This window comes from Sceloporus occidentalis, unplaced genomic scaffold (genome assembly GCF_023333645.1).
Source record: "Sceloporus occidentalis isolate IW3139 unplaced genomic scaffold, rSceOcc1.0.p SCAF_52, whole genome shotgun sequence".
Classification (NCBI taxonomy): Eukaryota; Metazoa; Chordata; class Lepidosauria; order Squamata; family Phrynosomatidae; genus Sceloporus; species Sceloporus occidentalis.
In genome coordinates this window covers 538,797-559,698 of record NW_028317032.1, presented here as the reverse complement: position 1 = coordinate 559,698, position 20,902 = coordinate 538,797, and the positions used below count along the sequence as shown (strand labels likewise).

Genomic DNA, 20,902 nt, shown 5'->3' with positions numbered 1-20,902 from the left:
CTGTATCATCAGATATGAAGATGGCCTTTTCTTCATGATTGGCTGCCATTTTTTGTTTGTAATTGGTGCAGAAACCAGAAATAGTCGTTGAATATGGCCCATTATTAGCAAGTGTGCTCCTGTCTCACTCATCCTAACTGGCCAATTGTTTCGCCTCTGTTAAAGTCATTGTGAGCCAAAGCAGACCTGGCCTGGCTCGCTAAGTCAAGCTGAGCTGACTTGGAACGTCGTGTCGAAGAGGGTAGAATCACTAGCAGTTGTACTTCATTCCACCTCTTATGCCTAGCTAAGCCAAGTCAGGTATGGGGCTCTGTCTGAACCCTCAAAAAGTTTTCAGCAGATAGGAAGTAGACACAGGCTACATGATTAGTTAACGAGCAAGAAGAATTCTGACAAACTAAATATTCCTTAAAGGTTCCTTAAAGAAGCTTTAACAACCAGCCATTTAATAAGTAAAGTACAAGCTCTTGTCTTTTTCAAGAACATCAGATGGTGTCCTTGGGGATTTTCCACCCATCTAAATCCCTCTCCTCTTTTAGGTGGCATGGAATCCGGCGTGGCTCTTGCCGACGTATGGTGCTACATGTCCTTGCTCGACAACTGGAATCTAGTATCAAGGATGATCGTCCCAAGGTGTAGACATAACAGTTTGGTTTACGATGGGAAAATTTATACCATTGGAGGCCTTGGAGTAGCAGGAAATGTAGACCACGTCGAAAGGTAAGATTTCTTCGTTCCAATTGCGCTGTTAGAATATAAATTCTTGAAAGACACTGTAAAGGTTCGGTTAGCTTGTGTGCATTTACCCGTCTGAACTGGTTAGAATATTAGATTATCATTCTTTCCAAAGTTCACTGATTTTAAATACAGTGTAAAGATCTACTTGGGTTAGGTGAGTTGAGTATATGTTGAGGGTGGTGTTTTTCAATATGCATTGGGCGATGGAACAATCATTTTCATGCCACATTGATTTGGTTAAAGAGTTCTCAAAATGACCTGTTACTTGTGCTCATCATTTTCAAAATGTTCAACCACCCATTAAAAAAAAAAAGCCTTAATTATGTAGAGGACGCGGTCTGTTAATTTCAACACTTTGTGCCTTTTAGCTAATGTGAAAATGTCAGGCCTACTTGACAAAAAAAAGCCATGTTTGGATTAATTAGTGATTTACACCGGTAGCAGAATGTGCCCGAGATCAACAATGATTTCTTTGAAAAGTAACATTTGTGCACGGCGGTTCTGAAGCATAAATCAAGTTTCTGTCCTTAAAGCCACAAGCAGGGCCGAAAACAGTAATCACAGAAATTATAGTCAGAAGAAAGACCATTATTAGACCGACCAGTGCTGTATATGCAGGGATCTGTTCAGAAAGGTCTGGTTTATGTCAAGTCGAGCTTTTCAAGCCACCTCATCTGAATTGACTTAAACTGAGCAACTCTTCTATTGAATTTGACTGCCACAAGTTGGCCACAAGTTGACTTGAATGATGTCTTGAAGGGAGTTGAAAAGCTTAGCAATTAACTTATTCTCAGACATTTGACTTGAGTAAAGTTGGCAGTCAAGATTAAAAATGGCTTCCAGCTCTACAAACTCAACCGTACTCCTTAGAACGTGAATTGATCAAAACCCCCTTATTCTCAATAGGACTGATAGACAAACATGACTCTTTGGACTCACATGATTCCAGAATGTTGGAGCATAAAACATTCTTGGAAATTTTAGTTGAGTAAAGTTGACAGCCGTATTTTAAAATGGGTTAAACCCGACAAAAACAAAACCCAAAAGTCCCTTAAATTCAGTAGGACTGATAGCCAAATATGATCACTGGCCCACACAACCAAGTTCTTTAGACCGCCATGATTTCGGAATGCCTAAACATAAAATCTTCTCATAAATTTGAATTGAAAGCCTACCGTAAAGCGGGTTCTCCCCAATGAACCTTAAGAGAACTAAATAATAAACAAAACTTACTTATCTTCAGTTTCGTTTGAACATCTACCTTGGGGCTTAAGGGACGGCACATCTTAAGTATTTAGCTCTGAAGGCTCTCGCCATCAATATCTTAATAGTTCACAGGCTGTTCTCGCAATGAGGGAGAGTTTGACAGATCTATCTTAGCTACTAATATCTCAGCCATACAGAGAAAATCCTACAAAACAGAGATTTTTCTGTCCGCGTTGTGATGAACATTTTAATTAGGTAGCATAAAAACTATGGGTTACGGCTGGCGGTTCTTTTTTATGATCCCCCATTGCGCCTTCAAGGTCCCGCAAGAGGTGGAAAAGGAGTTAAAAGCCTGTCCAATTAGGGCATTTTTTACACCGTATCCCACAGAGTCGCCGTTTCTGTATCTTTGCTTTGCTCTGTGGGGATACAGTAAACCTTTCTGATGGGATTTGTTATAATTAATCTGCAGTTATCTGTGAAGTGATTTATGAGCTCAGACAGCTCAGAAAAAAAAACAAAAAAAACAGACTAATATTATACGTCCCATCTGGTTTATACTTTGAGATCAAATATTTTTTAGAGAGAAAAAAAGAAGGGTTAATTGGATTTTCTAATCTGACTTTTTGATGTGTCCAGAGCCATAAAAATTGACATTCTGAGCAAAATGATGCCATAAGGCAATTAAGGGAGAAGATTCACACATCCTTTATGCCAGTTAAGTTTGTGGGTTGTTTTTTTTATAGTTTTGTATTAGAGATTTGTTGTTATCCGTTATACTGGGCACAGAATGTTCTATACGTTAAGGAATATAGGCCGTGAAACGAAAGAATCGGGGATAACCACAAAGACCCAGCAGATCCATACCCCACCACTTTATTTACTAAAGGAAACAGACCCATAGAAAACAGAAACATAGAACATAGATGGCAGATAAAACCTTTCGGTCCATCTAGTCTCCCTATTTTTTCCTTGGTGGGGAGACCTCTACCACTTCTGCTGTTTAATGTATGTACCCTGTCAGTAGAATAAATCTACTCTGCGTTACATCTAAGCCTCTGACCCTCTAGATTTAGACCGTGGAAATAAACTTCCCTCCTGTATTGAAATGTTTCTGTCACATCTCCTGTCTCTCCTGGTTCCTCTCTTAGGGGGCCAATCCTTTCTTTATTCAGCCTCTTCTTTGCTTCCCTGACTTGAGAGCAAATGTTTGTGGTCTCCAATGTGTAAAGCCATGCAGCCATAGCAGATAGATATCTGTGCCACAGAAGAATCCCCCCATGCTGCTAGACCACTAGGCACATGGACCTAACATATCTTCACTTTGTCTCACCAACCCCTTCCACCCCACATTATTTACGGTTCATTCATTCATTCATACACTTTGCAAGGCTTCCGTTCTTAGTAAAATGGAGGGGTAAGGTGATAATTTACGCTTACAACATGTAATCAGCTATGGTAGTTGAAATAGGGAACCCTTTAGGACACTCCATGGAGTCTATTGACAGAGCCAAAGAGTAATCACACGGGTGAACCGACTCCTACGAAAAATGATATAGAAAGTTTTACAGGCTCCAACATTTATTGTATAAATGGATTCTTATAGAACTGGCTGTAGCTGGCCATTTGGGTGACAGGGAAGTTTACAATCACTCGTTATGTGGCTTTATGAACTGCTGAAATGGAATATGACAGCAGATAAGTAGAGGAGAATGGGGTGAAACAATAAAGAAAGCAGAAAGAAGGGGAAATAGAGAAAGAAAGGAGAGGAGAAAAAGAAGAAGAAAAGCAAGATGAGTGAAAAGAGAAAAGGAAGGGAGGAGACAATGGAATGAAAGTAAAGAGAGAGATAATTGATGGGAGATGAAAGAGAAAAGGGAAAGTAGGAGAGGAGAGAAGGGCCAAAGGAGAGGGGATAAAAGAAAGAGAAGCAAAAGGAAAAGCATTTAACGGATTGAGATTGGTGACATTTGCATCCTCCAGCAGGTGCATCATCTAAATAGAAACTATTTAATTGCTCCGGTCAATGTCAGTCACGTCGTCTCTCCCCCAACCTCCATGCTGAATGCTATCCCTCCTCCCCACTCCAAATGCTGCATGCTCACCCTCTATAGAATGGGCAGGGCTGGCCCAAGGCAAAATGCCGCCTGGGGCGAATTTTAAAATGCCGCCCCCCCCCTTATCTACCCTTTCTTTCCCCCCCTGCCGCCCCCCCCATTATCTACCCTTAACCCCCCCCTCCTTGTAAGTACCTTTCAGCAGTCCTGCGGCGAGTCTCCCTGTTCGGTCTCGGTGCCGGCTTGTAATGCTGAGCGGCAGAAATAAGGTAATCTTCCGGCACTCAGCATTACAAGCCGGCACCGAGACCGAACAGGAAGACTCGCCGCAGAGGAGAGAGAGAGAGAGGGGCGCCGAGCGGGTACTGACAGCTTGGTAAGCGAAAACCACTCGGCGCCCCTTTCTCTCTCTTTCACTTAAAAAAAAAAAAAAAAAAGGGCTGGGGCGGCAAAGTGCCGCCCCTTCAAAAGTGCCGCCTGGAGCGATTGCCCCACTCGGCTCCATTGTTGGGCCGGCCCTGAGAATGGGGAATAAGGTTAATCCGAGTCTTTATTCTGGGGCTGTCCAGGTGAAACCGGAACACGTGTCAACCCTACCCGGGAGGCATGCAGTGAGTAACGCCATGCTTTCCAGTACATGGATCATAACTCTTTCTACTAAACGGTTAAGAAAGCTAGATTCCCCCCGTCCACCTTCTGACCAATCTCTCCCCGTAGAATGGATGTGTTTAATAAATATTAGCATGCTTATAAATGCAGGCGTCCACGGGTGAAAATGATCACAGCGGTCAGCCGCAGACACCGCTAAACCTATTCTGTAGCCACAGGGCATTCCTCGCCTTCCCGCGGCTCCCGGGGAACGTACAGAAGAGCGGATCCAGCCGAGCCCTCCGGCAGCAACGCCGAGAACATCTACAACCCGGGGAAATAAAGAGCAACTCAAATAAAACACGCCGCCTGTTTATAGTTATTATTATTAGTATGAAAGGCAGCGCCATATTAAATGAATCAGAAAATGAAATTTTGTACATAAAAAACAATAAAAAATGAAAACTTACAGAGGGTTTTCTTGCGGGCTTCAGAACTGCGAGAAAAAGATATTAAAGCGCCAGAGACAATCAAGGAGTTGTCTTCCTATGTAAGATTGGCTGATTATGGTCTATAAAGTACAGGCCTGCAAAGGGTTATGGGAGTTGTAGTTCAGCATGAACTGAACCCCTTAACCCTGTGTATCCTAGCATGCCCAAAAAATAGTTTTATGTGATGAATCGGCCACTACTGACATCATAAATCTTTGCAAACGACATCGACCGGGCAAGGACTTTAGCCTGTCTCCTGCCTGGCGCCAACACATGCCTTGGCTGCAGCTGCCGTCTTTCCCTGGCCGCGCATGGATATGAATGAGAAGATGAGCCAAGATAAAGAGAACACACAGTAACAAAGGGCTTGGCTGGCCGTCCGTTAAGGAGAAAAACACAACGTGTGTTGTGCGTCCAGCACCTTAAGCGCGCCGTCGTGTGAGCCATCTTGTCCTTGGCGTGTTTTGCCTTCCCGCACGCGTGTTCCGCTCTCCCTGGATTTAGTTAGCCGCTGATTGCCGAGGCAAGAGCGTTTTTTTATTTTGTGAAACCGGTCGGATAATTGGAGCGTTTTGTACCTTTTTGATATGCGCGTTTGCGTCTGGTTGGTATTTTTTATTTTTTTGCTCTGCATAATCAAAGTGACTTTAAAGTCAAGTAAGGAATTTGGCGCGTCTCAGACCTCTCCACTTTCATTACCGAGCGCGGGGCGGCAAACGCAAGGAAAACAAGATTTTTAAAAGCGGGATCGTTCACAGCAAATTAGGTTTCATTAATGTTACCGTTCTCACTGTGCCAACAGATTTTGCAGTATTGTACAATGGCTTCATCACAATTTCATACCTCCCAACAGTCCCAGTTTTTATAAGGCAGTCATAATCTCCAGGGCACTAGAGGGGTGGGGTGGGTGCATTTACTGGCTCAGGATGTCCTCTGATGCCCCCAGACCAGCTCTGAGAGGTGCAATGCTCTGCAGCTGAGCGTGGCAAGGTGGCTATTCCCCTACCTGCCCCGGTGTCGCACCTTTACGCATTTACCCCCAATGTGTGGGGTAAATCAAGCTGTAACCCTCAGCTATCCAGCTAGTGCTGGGTTATGATCCTATACTAGACAAAAAATGGGGTTACGACTTGTGGCCATCTGGCTGTTCCTGAGCTACAACTCCCACAACTCCTTGCCAGTTATTAGGGTCATCAACTTTTGTCGCTGGGCAAACATTTCACTTTGCTGGCGGTATAACTGAGAAGTTCCACTGTGATCGATTTTAATTGCAAGCAAGTTTTTCACAAATTTCGAACTTGCCTCCCAGCTGCAAGTACAACAACTCCAATCATTCTCATCCAACAGCGGGAACATGTATAAATCTCATGCTCCTTATGAAGCGCATGCTGTGTGTATATATATGTGTATATATATATAAAATGTGTGTGTGTGTATATATATAGATAGATAGATAGATAGATATATGTCCATCCTCTGGTCCTCAATAGAAAGGGTTAAAGGAGATGTGTCATAAAGTGATGGAAATCTGTTTTTGCCATCAATTTGTTTGAGACTGTTTAAGATTATGAGAAAGAAAAGCCTAACCATTACCTTGGGGAGTGAATCGAGGCTGCTGGCCAGTGTGTCACGCGAATTAAAATATTTAGCATGTAATTAACACGCTCTGACATTGTGTGACCTCGGGAAAGCGTGTTTACAGTCAAGTCTCATCTAAACATACTAGTGACGAAAAAAAATAAAAAAAAAAATATATATATATATATATAAAAGGCAAGGGAAATGAAAGAGATTCCAATTCAGATCTCATCGTTTTTTGTTTATGTATAAAAGGTCAGCATAGTCCGCGATTCAGAAAGTATGTAAGAACTCGATGAAACAAAAGGGAGAGGCGTTTTTGATACCCCATGGCACTTCAATTATTACCCTTAAGTGATCTAATGCTCTCTGGGGATAGTGGGAGTTGCATGCATGTTTAAATTCCCCTCACTGAATTAACCTCTACTATGTCTGCTGGGAGGCTGTTCCACATATCTACTACCCTCTCCCTAAAGTAAAACTTCCTTACCTCACATCTAAACCTCTGACCCTCTAGTGTTAGATTATGACTTTTTGATGTAACATTTCTCCACCTTTGAAAGAAACGATACATATTGTTCTTATCGAGAGACTTTCGTGTGCTAGCAGCAGAGCAGTGTTGGAGCTTCCTATGACTGTTTGAGCCCAGAAAGGGTTAAAGAGTGGATTGTTTTTAAAATATGTAAATTGGGGCGTTGAATATAATAAGCACTTAAGCATAGAAGACGCGCTAAATTTAAAGCTTGCAGAAGATCTTTACATATCACCCAATGGGGTACGGGATATCCTACACTATGTAGGTTTTATCAGTCCTCTTAACTCTTTCAGTACTGTGACGAAGGCGAGTAGTAAAAATAATGGGATTTGATCCCAAGAGCTTTAAATCAGCGACCAGGAATGTGAGTAATGTTTTAATGAGTCAGATTAGTGAAAAGGCCCTGGTTCTTACAGTAAAAATGTCAAATATCACTTTTGTGTAACGTATTCTTCTCTGGCTGATTCCCGTCCTCGTGTAGCCTGAAAGGATGAATATTATGTGGAAACAGTCAGCAGACATGCTAAATGAATCGAGCCATGGCCATAATCATTTGTGTTGGGTTGTTCCCGCAATTAATTGTTAATTCGGATGAACACAAGTTGGAGATGAAGCAATTTAGACTCCACAGTCCCTTTTGTTATTCCGTTATTGACCTTAACTGGGATGACCTTGCTCTGGACCATTTAAAGCAGGAAGGTCTTTTTTTAACTTATCATGAGTGAAACACCAAAAATGATGAACTAAGTGATTGACACTTGCAATCTGTTTTCTGACATCACGTGTGTTTTGAGTGACCACACTGGTATTTCAGAAAACATCAGATGCACACAACGCAATCAGGCAAGTCCTCCTTCCCACCCTGCACACAACACACTCAGACAGGCCCTCCTCCCTCCCGTCACATGATACGAGCCCACAAAGAATTGACATAAACACAATTCTAAATAAATTGGATTCATCAACAAATGTAAAAATTTGATTCATCAACAAATCAAAATGTAATTTATTAGAATTAAAAATAAATCATTAACTTGAAAACATGAAATCTTTTAAGGTCTATTAACAAAGCAAACAATTGATTGGAGGATCGCAAAACTGACCAAAATAGCAGAGTTGGAAGAACAGCTGAATTTGAGATTTTCCCAACTCGTTCATCATAAGTTCTCCTCTCCTCCTTGATATGTATTCATATTTTATTTTATTAACCCTCTCCTTTACATCTCCCTCTTTTTATCCCTCCCAATTTAGTTTGCCTTCATTTTTTAAGCTTTTTCTTTACCCCTTGTCTTTTTGTATTATTCCTCTCATTTATGTCTTCCCCAATCAATTACTCATTTCTCTTAATCTTGGGTTAACCCCCCACCATTAACCCCCAATATTACTATTATCTCACCATGTTTTATACCTCACCATTTCACATCCCTTGTGTCATATTCCATATACACTCATTCAAATATACACAATCGCACACATACGCATACTTTCAAATCACATACACATACAATTATACCTATATACATACACACAAACAGATATTTAATCCAGTTTAAATAGAAATTTTAATCTATTTATACGGTATATTTTACACACTAGCATACTTATACACACATGTACTAACATACTTCCGCGCACACACACACACTAACCTCCTGGTGTGAACCATTGGCCACACTGATTGTGGCATACAAAAAAGATCCAAACATACTGCACGTAGACTACCGCTGGATGTCTGCTCCCATCATCTTTACCTGTCTATGGTGGAAGGGGCTGAGGATTGTGATAACGAGCCGGCTAGCGGGTGAACAGGAACATCTCCTTTCTCATGGTCCTTGGCGCATCGAAGAAATTGGGGGTTTGGTAGCCCTACTTGGGAGCGATAGTCCCTCTTGGGGACCCAAATCTCTCTGTTCCTCTCTCCTCCCCTGATGTTCTTCTTTTCTAGGAGCTCATAATGTTTGCTGGGTATGAGAATATCACTGGGGTTCTACAGCCCTAAAAGTCACAATTTACAAATTAAATAGTGTAAATAAAATATATAATTCTAAATACCTTTCTCAATTATAATTTAATTTGGATAATAGCATCCATAGCACCCACTAGCTTATCAAAAGTCTCAATATGGCCTCTTTTTTTTTTAACATAATGCCTACGCCGTGTTGTAATCCTGTGAACCTATAGACACCAGGATGAAACATATCAATCTCACGACAGGTGAGCACGCGTGTTTGAAAAAATGTTTCCTTGGACGTCGCTCCAAAATAAACCATTAGTGCCGTGGAAATTTTCACTTTGTTACCTTGCGACCGTTCGATGGGTTAGTCAGTATTTATTTTGTACGATGTCAACCACTTGAGGTATTTGCTGCGCGGATCAATACTGTAGACAGTCCAGGCTAATATCCAAAAGTATTCACTGAAAGGGTGGGTCTTTAGTGATTACTTACAGGAAAGCAATGGAAATTTCCATTACCCGTTCGAGGAGGGGTTAAAACGTATAATAATTGCCTAGGGCAGGCAGGAACCGGCCCTGTCCCTCCGCATCACGCCCAGCACATTCCCATTGGTCTGGGATGGTCCTTTTAAAGGTGAAATAATCCTAAAAATCCAAAAAATGGGGAGCTCTTGTATTTCTTGTCTGGGAAAATGCATCCCAGCTTCAAATTCACCCCTCCAAAGAAATATTTAATACTCAATATATACAAAATATATATATATAAAATCAGCGGAGAAAATAACATGTGATAACAGTTGGCCTGGAATGTTTTATTGTAAGCGGCAGGGGCAGGCAAAGGCGTCTATACCCAGATACCCGCGTCCGTGGCAAGGCTTGTGCTAGTCATCGTGGCTTATGGGGCATTTAGCCAAATGTCATTCACAAAGAACGATGCTGCCCACCCCTGATATGTGTCTTTAAATGTCTTAAAGAGTCCAGTTAAGATGGAAGCTATCTTCATACCTAGAAGAACTCACAGGTTGCTTTTATAAGGCATGTGGCGGGGACTAAAGCCTACGTCAAGGGCAGCAGGTCCAGGGGGCTGTAATCCCCCTGCTGAGAAACCCATCTGCCCCCAGGTGTCCCGCTCCTTAATAGGCCAATTACAAGGGATATCTTTGATCTCCCCAAATAGCACATTTACACTGGGAGCTCCGGGTCACCGCCGCGCTTCCATGATGTCAGTGGGACCACCCACGGTCACCAGCAGGACCGCCCACTGACGTTAATGGGACCACCCACCAGCACACATCACCAGGATATGGCATCATAACCCGTAAGCGTCTTGTAATGCAGTGAAGGCGACAATGGCGGAAGGGGCGACCTGTGCAACATGTTTTTGGGAGCGTGATCTTACGAACAAAGGAGCACCGTGACAGCTTAATCAAACGAGGAGTGAAACATTAATTTAGCTCTTGGCCTATACATTTTGGTCTGAAGCTAGGCCGCGGTATACATGGGGTATATGAGCGATGTGCCGCACTGTATAATTACTCGGCACGGAAAAACCAAGCAACGTATAATTAGGAAACCTGTAGAGCTCTACAGAATATTCCTGTATTAAGGACCCTGAAGACTTCCGTTCTGCGTGTAGCTTATACTGCCTGCGTAATTCATAATAATGGATTTACAGTAAGACTGCGGCGTGGGAGGCTCTGGAATCGCAAGCTATGCTTGTAATTGTACGATGTTAGCAACAGCCTCAACATAATGTATTGTTACTTTAACCCTTTAAGCTCCAGCCAAACGCATTACAATGTAAGAGCGGCCGTTCCTTCGGTCTCCCAAGAAAAGGTCTGCATTAAAGGTGCTGGTCCACGTACACAATATGTAAAGCAAATAAACATGAGCTCGCAATATATTCATTCCACAGAAGGTTTAACCCCTTCGTGACAAAGGCTGATTTTACTTTTTGTACCCTTCGTGACAATGGCCGTTTTAACATTTCTGCACTGCTCGTGTTTAGCTGTAATTTTCTTCTTTCCCGTTTACTGGACCCACACACATTAGATATTGTTTTTTTCAGGACAAGAAGGGCTTTCTTTAGATGACATTGTTTTGATTGTATCATATTATTTACTATTAAAAAAAGTATAAAATATGGTGAAAAATGTTGAAAAAAATGACTGTTTCTAACTTTTAGTTGAAAAATCTTTTACTCATCTATAAAAGGTAATAAAAAACCTGCTAAATAGATTCTACTATTTGTCCTGAGTGTAGAAATACCCAATGTTTTTATGTTTTTTTGCTTTTTTCCGCACGTTATGGAGCAATAAGTACAGGTAGCGTTTTGCTATTTCAAAGCCATTTTTTCCAAATCTGGTAATTCTTCCCCCCATGTGCCATTTCGGGTATCTTTGAAGCCGGCCGATGCAATTTACCCCATCAAATCATATATTTTTGAAAACTAGACAGCCCAGGGTATTCCAAATGCTGGTATTTTAACCCTTTCCAAGCACTTATTCTACCATTTTGTCAAACTTTATGGTAGTAATTTTTTTGCATTTGTTTTTTCACACACATTTTACTTTAGGTATGAATAAACAGGTTCTGGTATATGTCACTATCATAAAACACCCCAATATGTGTTTAGCAACATCTCCTGAGTACAGCGATACCTCACATGAATGATTTTGCCTGGCTGTTTGGGGGCAAAAGGGCCACATTTGGGGATTGCACATTTTTCAATGTTGAACTTTGGCATTTGGGGATCCACTGCCCGTGCCCTATTTGGTACATCTTTGAGCCGGGCCATTTCAGTATGCCCAACAAAACCATATATTTTTGAAAACTAGACACCCCAGGGTATTTTAAATGCTGGTATTTTAACTCTTTGCATGCACACATTTTACCACCAGCATTTTTTCAAAGTTTGCAGTAGTATTTTTGTGTGTGTATTTTTCCCACACACACCTACTTTATGTATGAATTTACAGCTCCTGGTTTATGCCGCTGTCACACGACACCCCAATATGTGTTCAGCAACATCTCCTGAATACAGTGATACCCCACATGCATGGGTTTGTCATTTTTGGGGGGAACTAAAAGGCCACATTTGGTACGTGTGCATTTTTCTAATTGGAAATTAGATGTGTGGCCATCCTTCCCCCCCCCGTATTAATTGGGACATTGTTGAATCCGGCCAATTCAATTTACCCCATCAAATCATACATTTTTTAAAAGTAGACACCCCATGGGCATTTAATATGCCAGTATTTTAACTCTTTCCATGCGAGAATTGTTTTAAGCTAATATGGTAATTTTAGGACTTGCTCACAAAAATATTTTTTATATATATATATTTTTTTTTTGCCTTTTTTTATTTTTTTAACATTTTTTTTCAACTTGAAGGTTCCCCTGATAGTGACATCAGTGGGAAATTATTTTTAAATTTTACTGGTTTTTTACAATTTTTTTTCTAATTATTATTAATTTTATTTTATTTTTAATTTATTTTTTCTAATCACACTGTGATTAGAAAGCTGAGCTCCATTGACTTGCATGGTTGAATGTAGTACCTATATTCAACCTGCAAGTGGAGCCAGAGTTCTCTAGAGGGTCTGGAGACCGTCTAGCGAACTTTTTAGACTTTATTGTTTTTCTTTATTGAATTTTCCCGGACCGCCGCCATCTTGCTGATGGCGAAGATCACCGGCAGCTGTGGCTGTGACCGCTTTCCGGAGCGGTCACAGTCCATCCCCAGGTAAGTGTTTGGTGTCGCTGGATGCCTCCTGATCGAGGCATTCCAGCGACACCATTTAAGTTTAGGAGGCGGATGTTGACGCCCCGGGGACGGGCCAGAGATGGCCCCTTTGTGCCGATAATGGCGTTGCTGAATGCTTCGAGGTCGAGGCATTACAGCAACGCCGTTTCGGTGCAGAAAGCGAAAATAGATCACTTTCTGCACCCGTTTAATGACGTGCCGGTCCTGGCACGTCATTTGTCGTTATCGACTTGAATTTCCGTGACGTGCCCGGACCGGCAATTGTCATCAAGGGGTTAATGGCATAAAAATTGTCCGTAAATTATAGATATATGGCCGCCATTCTACAAAACACGTTCGCATCACTATGTAACTGGAGGAAAATAAAATAGTTAACCTCATTGCATTCATCTTGGAAATATTGTCAGGCCGTCTGCTCAGATCAAATATGAAAAAGTCACTAAATGTTTCTAAGAGGAGAAAATGTTAGTTTGTCGGTTCTTCTTCTGGGGGGGAAAAAAGCGATTGCCGTTCAATTACTGCAAAGAAGTGACAGCCACTTGATTGGAAATGTACTTTTCACCCTGCGTTCTTTTAAGTGAAATGACTTGCGGACACGCCAATTAATGGACGCTTAAAAGCATTATCGCGTTATTTTATTTTATCGGGGTAACAAGTTTAAGTAAAATAACAGCTTATTCTTCTGAAGCTGGCGCTTTATTGATTTACAAGACGGGAGCGAGTCAGGAGCTAAAAGGTCAGAGACATCCGACGAAGAAGTGGATGTTAAGAACACGCGCCGTGAATATACAGGAACCGTAGGAAGGTTTCTGACTTTTCTAAGATAATGCATGCGTTTTACACGTCTACGTATAAAGTGCGTCATAGTCATCAGCAAATGTTACTCAAGAAAAGTAAGGTGAGCCTCGTTACTGCTAGCAAATTAATTGGTTTTGCAATGAGTGGTCAAGGACCGGGAATAATTCATTGCTTTATTGCCGCAGCGCTCCGTATTCAGACAGAGCGGCAGATCAGGTGCTTCGGTGTGTGGCCGGCTCATGCTGAGTGAGCATAAAAGTCAGTCTGCATGCTGGTGATTCTCTGGTGCACTTCTAGAGGGTCCAGCGACGTCCTTCATGTCACACACAATAATATCGGCGCTTCTTAATCAGTGAAGCACATCAATAATCTTAATCAAATCACTTTTCTAAAGCCTGTTGTAGATCAGCAGTTCCCGTCCCAGTCACACAAACAGGGAAGGATGAAGAAATTGTCTTGCGGACTGAATTGTAAACCGCTGGCCTGCGTTGTCCTACACTAGATGTCTGTTCATTTTGAGATCATTATAGTTTCTAAGCGGTCAGCAACAATTAAACACTTATGTATATATATATATATATATAGGGTCTTGTTTCCTAAATTTAGAATTAGATGCCATACATATCACTTTTTTTTAATTCCCAATTTGATCATAAAAATAATTATTTGAATTTTTTAAATTTTGCTCATTCACATGACTCAAGCAGGGCTTTGTGGGGAAAAAGGCTGAAAGGGACACAAAAACCTTGGTTAACAGAGTATGTGTTTTCGACTGTGTTGTACGAACACTGGGGACGCATATGTTTTAAAATTAAACAATTTAAAAGAAAAATAAAAGCAGGGAGCAGAATTTGTCAGCAGATGATGAGTGTTTTCTCGTGGAATCTTGACATTCTTTGTTTCCTGGAAAAACATCTCATCCACGGCCTCAGGGCAGCCATATAAGTATCCCATGAAAAGGTTAATTATTTCTGTTTTTCAATCCTGGGAGTTGATAGCATTTTATCCACTCTCAAGCACTAAAAGGGTTAACGGAGTCTATTCAGTGACCCTTCACAAAAAAATTGGCGTTAGTGGTGGTTAAAAAGCCTGGCCAAACCCAACGGTCCATTGTGGATTCTAGATTGTGACCGCTAAAAAAAACTATATTGTAATCAAATTTCTACTAAGCAGTTTAACCCCTTGAGGACAACTGGTTGTCGTTAAACCCATTAATGATGACAATGCGTTGTGAAGGGGTTAATGGGGTTCGCAGGTTTTTAGCACAACTTAATTGGTTACATTTTACACGTACATTCCTGTCTATAATAAAATATGTTGTCTAGAATCGGCAAGATGTATTTAAAGAACTTTGACGCTCTGTAGAAAGCTGGAATAAACACCCGGCATATGACCAGAGAGACTCACTAAATTAGGAGTTATTATATTTTTACTTTTATTCAAATATTAAACATATAAATTATTATTATTATCTTTATTTATTGGCCACTAACATACTTAGCAGCCCTGTACAATTTCAATATGGGGACTTTTTTTATAGAAATGAACTAGATCTGTTGACAACTATTATTGGTGGGAAAAAAAACAATGTACAGTATGTACATCAGCATGTAGGAAACATCAGCATGCATAAAACCACTCACACTTCCAGCTGTACCACATTGGCTGTAATGAGCTTCATCCGTGGCAACGACATCAAGTGCACCGTGGTTTTGACACAGAAACGGTGCCGCTTTTACTAGATATACTCACTAAATGTTGATGCAATCATTTTCAGCAAACGCTTGGGTTTTGGTTGGGCCATCGGATCGAGGCCAACGCGCTTCTGTATTTAGCCTTAGATTTCCCTAACGCTGGGTCGCTCGGAATATTTAAACAAAAGCCGTAGAATATTACTTGAACATAGACAGATCAGCGTAAAATTTGCCGAAATTGAATATTTTGCAAATACACTAAAATACACTTTTTTGGAATTGTAATTGTGCAAAATTTTGCTAAAAAAGAAAAATTGGAATTCTAATTGTGCGTAGAATGTTCGCAGATTTACTTAAAATGCAGACTGTCCCTTTAAAACTTGATGTTGTTTTATAAATGTAATATTATTTAGAGAAGATCAACAATTATCTTCCTATTAATTGCCATTTTCTTGTTCTATTTTGGTCCTGGTGAACCCTCCCGATTTCCTGGTCTGTGCCGTTTTGATTTATTAATCATTCTCTTACAGGTCGTTAGTATGAGTAATCTTCAGCTCATCTCGGCATCTTAATTCCCTTCCCTGTCTGCTTTATTTAGTATTACTGCCTTTTCAGCGTTCCATTTTTATCATAAACAACCTTTACAAATGACTGATGCAGACTCTGTGGAATTCTGTAAATGATGGCTAATAACGGATCAAAGTAGGAAAAATGTGAGAAAAAATAAAGACAATTTTCTGATTAAAAAAAAAGAAAAACTAAACAACAAGAAAAAGGAACTTTTGATTTGTACTGTATTAATCCAAACCTGGATTAATGACCCCCCCAAAAAATCAATTTTTTTTTGTACTCCCAAAAATTACAGTTACAAATTTTACAACTAATGTGGGGCAACCGAAAATATGTTTTTTGTGGGTAAAATAAATTCGACGTTAAATGATAGACTATAAAGTCCGTAGAGTAGAATGAATAAGTGTTATTAACATCTGATTAATCCCGTGTATAAACAAGAATACATTAGTATTTTTCTGTGTCGAGCCGTATTCAATGTGAAAATTGGTAAAGCCAAAATGTAAAGTTTTTAATTAATCCTTTGAGGGTCAAAATCGTGTCTGCCTTGCCAGAGACCCAATTAAAATCTATAAGAATTGTAAGTCATTAAAACCAAATTTACAGCTACTGAGAGATGTATTTAATAAATGTAGATAAGAATTCTATTTTTCGGAGGATAACCTTACAAAAACTGTTGTTTTCTGGCATGTTTCTTTTTCCTAAAAACTGAAGACCCTGCTGATGAGTACATCTTAGGGGGAGTTGTCAGAAGAACTTGCCAGAAGGTTGCAATTGACTTATAGACGATACGCTATGAAGGCTCAAGCCCAGTGCGCTTCTTCTACAATAAGAACTTGGATGGACCTGCATGATGTATGGTTTAGATCGTCAACATCATAACCAAACCTACTGCTTGAACTACGCATCATGCAGGGCCAGCTCATCCCCTCCCCCAGGAGGAATTTGCCAAGGGTGACCGTAAATCATGCTTAATAAACTTAGTAGGCTGGAACCTCAACTCTTTTACTAACTTACGTTTTAGTGAATAAACCCTATTGAGTTTACTATTTAATTTAGAAGGCCATTCCTTTGTAAGAAGAGCCGGGCTGGGTGTCAATGGGTAGTGGCTGGCTTCAGTCCAAGCATATTGGGATCCATTCAGCAAGAGCCTACTGGTGTTGGCCCTTCGCAAGGCCTAGTGAAATCTTCCTGCAAACACCCTCTTTAATTGGCAGAAAAATGATATCCATGATGTTTAATTGGAACAAATGAGTTTGACATTTTTGTGTAAGAATACCAAAGGATTCTATAACATTACCCTTCAGCTGCTCGTTAACCTATATCATTGCTTACATAGGTGCCATCATAACAATTACCCTCTTCTGTACATAGATAAGGTCATCGTTGTCATTACAGTAAATTGATTAAGGCCGCTGGACCTGTACAAAAAGAGAAAATACATTGGCAGCGACATAACATGATGCCAGATCTCCAATTAAACCCAATATGTCTTCCATAAACAGCCTCATATACATTGCCTTTGAGTCCATTGTTCACAATCGCGTGTGATCTCTGCGGGGACGCAGTAAGGGCCGAAAGCTGGCAGCTGCTCTAGACTAAAGAGACAGCGTGAGCGCATGTAACGTGTTTCAAGAGCAGGTTTAATGCGTTCAATCAAAGGCATCAGGATTACAACAATTCCAGGGGAGTCCTGACAGCATCAGAATTACCAGCACCAAATAGGATATAAAAGGGACAACGACAGTAGAGGAAACCGGCCATGATACATTTATGTATGAGCCACCTATTCTTATTCCTCTTCTGCTTCTCTTTTTTTATATAAAATACTCTGTAGTTTAGGTTGGCCAGGTGTGCTTGCAGGTGGCCCAATTAAGCATACAGTTAAATAATGACAAGTCAAGGTTTCCACGAGGACTGGTATAAGAGCCACTTTACACGTGCCCGTCTGCGGGTGACGGCCTTACCAGGGGCCGCCTGATGACGCAAGTGCCGCCGTCAGCTGGATCTGCTTGGCCGCCATGGTTTTATGATGACGCACGCCGCAGCTCTCCCTCTGCCAGCGGAGCTCCTGCCGGTCCAAGCCTGCCAGTCAACAGCACGTGAAATGGATATGTGCCCCTAAAAAATGGCCCTTGTGGTCACCTGATACAAAACGCTACCAACACTTCTGTGCTTAGCACATAAAATCATGGCATCCAGAACACTACTATTTTCCTTTTATACGTACTATAGAAAGCTGTCACTTTATCCAAAAAAATAAAAAAAAATCACACATTTTAAAGAAACACTATATATTTTATATATCTAAAAAATGTATATAAATACTGTCTATATATATATCATATATATATATATATATACACACACATATATAGGGTATTTCCATATAGAACGCAAAAGTCTGCTACAATCCATATGTCTTTCTCAGAATCCATTTACTGAACCACAAATAATGTTTGCAACAAAATTCATTTTCTCAAACAAAAAAATGGCATAATGCGTCCGCTTTCATTAAATTATTCCTCAAGGGCTGTTACTGGATATCGTTGCAGCTGAATTTGTATCCAAAATGTCAGTTCATGATGGACAAATTCATTTACGGTTCACAAATTTCATTCTATGAAAAAAAAAGAAAAAGAATTGTGATTGAAGATTACATGCCATGGCCGACAACATACATTTATTTGAAAAAAAAAAAACAACTTATGAACTGGTAGCATAAAAACTATTATCCTTATGTTTTAATACCAGAATTATTATTAACTTTTATTTATATAGCGCCAGCAGTTTCTGCAGAGCTTCTTACAGTCCATACATTCAATGGGTCTGACAAAACTAGACAAACCGATAGATTAGGGAAAGAGACCATTCTGATCGTGGTTTGTAAAATCATATGATGTCATAATGATTTATGACATTCACTTATATATGACATATCAGCAGATTCTTGATATGTATCAGATCCATATTAATTATAATTCAAAAGTAGCAATACAATATCTTTCTGTGAGTTCATTTCTTTTATCTTTATTGTATCTTATGCACGTGGATACTTTAGACGTAGATGTTATTCTTTGGTGCCTCCACTAATAAAAACAAAAAATCTAACTCTAATGTCAAAATAAAACCTATGGTATTGACACTTTACTGTTCTTTTTATTTCTTAGGTATGATACAATTATCAACCAATGGGAAACTGTAGCCGCCCTTCCAAAACCAGTGCATTCGGCAGCAGCCACCGTGTGCGGGGGCAAAATCTATGTGTTCGGGGGAGTGAATGAAGCGGGCAGAGCAGCAGGGGTGCTGCAGTCCTACGTACCGCAGACGAATACATGGAGTTTTATTGAATCTCCCATGATCGGTAAGAAGCCTCCTATTTAAGGTCAATGAATGGAATAGTGATTTTTGTTTTATTTTTGACCCCAAAAAATGTTTAACGCCAAAAATCTTATATACATATATATATATATAGATATATATAGATATATATATAATATTAATTTTTATTCATTCTTATAGTATGACATCACAATGTATCACAGTATATGAGCTTATACCATAGTTTTGTTTAGCAATTAATGAAATATATGTGTGTCCAAAATAAATATTATTTAAAACATGTTATTAACAAGCAAAAATAACAATACTTTAACTACAATGGACACACATACTAAAAATATGGTTGTCAAGAATAGTATTATCCTCATTTTGTAGATTACTGTTTTTTCTTATAATTTTATTGTAACTGATATTTTTAAGAGAGAAACTTTATTTAGCGAAAATTCAAACTGTATGTTTTTCATCATGCCCCCTGTGGCCAGATGTAGAACTGCAAGTAAAGAATTGACTTGCTGCCATATCACTGGACTGAACCCCATACTATCCTTATACTTAAATGTTATATTTGTTAACCTCTTTAATATGTTGCATGTTTTTTGTGTGGTTCAAATAATAATAATGGTTGAGTCCGACATATGATAAAAAGATATTAGGATGATTAATTTTTAGTGGGCTATTTGAGGCTTAACAATAACGATTGTGGCCATCTAGGTTATTTTAAGGACCAAAAGCATGATGGAAAAAATATAAAATCAATCGAGGATTTCCATAAAATTTCAAATATATTATTAGTACTATGGTGGGTATGCGCTGTCTTCTTGCTTTGTTTTGTGTACTTATTGGTCATTATTATTCTTTTTATTATGCTTATTATGCTTTTTAGGTTGTGCGCTCCCCTTTCTGTATATTTTAATACTAGTAATGCTTTTACTTATCTAACTGTTTCTGTTTGACCTCTAAAGCAATATATACATTATCTACAATTCTGTCCCATTCGGCCCCCGTCTAGTCACCCGTTTTTCCCCTGCTGTAAAGATTCAGACCTTAACCAGTCGTTGGACTCGTCTTAGATTCAGGAGCCATATGCCGACCCCGTGCGTGTTTAAATTCCAACACTCTATTAAAAAATACGTGTTGTATGGGGGGTATATAAAAAGGGTAGGCGATCTAATGTTTAAAAGTGAGGGTTATGTAGAAATAGCAACTCCTGCTTTAATGTTCCTTCTTGAAAAGCAATCAGAACAATCCCAGGCTTCTTATGAACACTAATGAGCACTGGCAGATAACTATATGTATGGCTACATGCGATTAACGAAGTTAAACCATAATGAATCCTATGAAGACGGCATTATGGTCCTGCACCGGCCGGGCGTCCGTTGACCGTCTTCTCTGCTTCGATCAAATAGTGCTGAGATGTGAAAAGCTAATAAGATGGCAACAAGTACACAGTGTGGGCTACGTCTCTCGTATAATTAGCACAATTCTGTCACAGTTTTGTGTATAGCGATGTATAAAATGATTAGCGCCTGAAAAAATAAAGAATTTTAGCATCAGCTGCTACGAGACAGAAATTGATTTAATTTTAG

The 20,902-nt window shown here is 39.9% G+C and overlaps 1 protein-coding gene across 1 annotated transcript in view; it reads left to right on the top strand.

Annotated features, from left to right (window-relative positions):
• LOC149288317 (kelch-like protein 29) overlaps positions 1-20,902 on the top strand; it is a 234,269-nt gene that overhangs the window by 194,134 nt on the left and 19,233 nt on the right. Inside the window, exons 9-10 of the mRNA XM_089491867.1 lie at positions 540-720; positions 19,145-19,338. Of these exons, the coding sequence (XP_089347993.1) occupies positions 540-720; positions 19,145-19,338 (375 nt within the window). The remainder of the gene's footprint in view (positions 1-539; positions 721-19,144; positions 19,339-20,902) is intronic.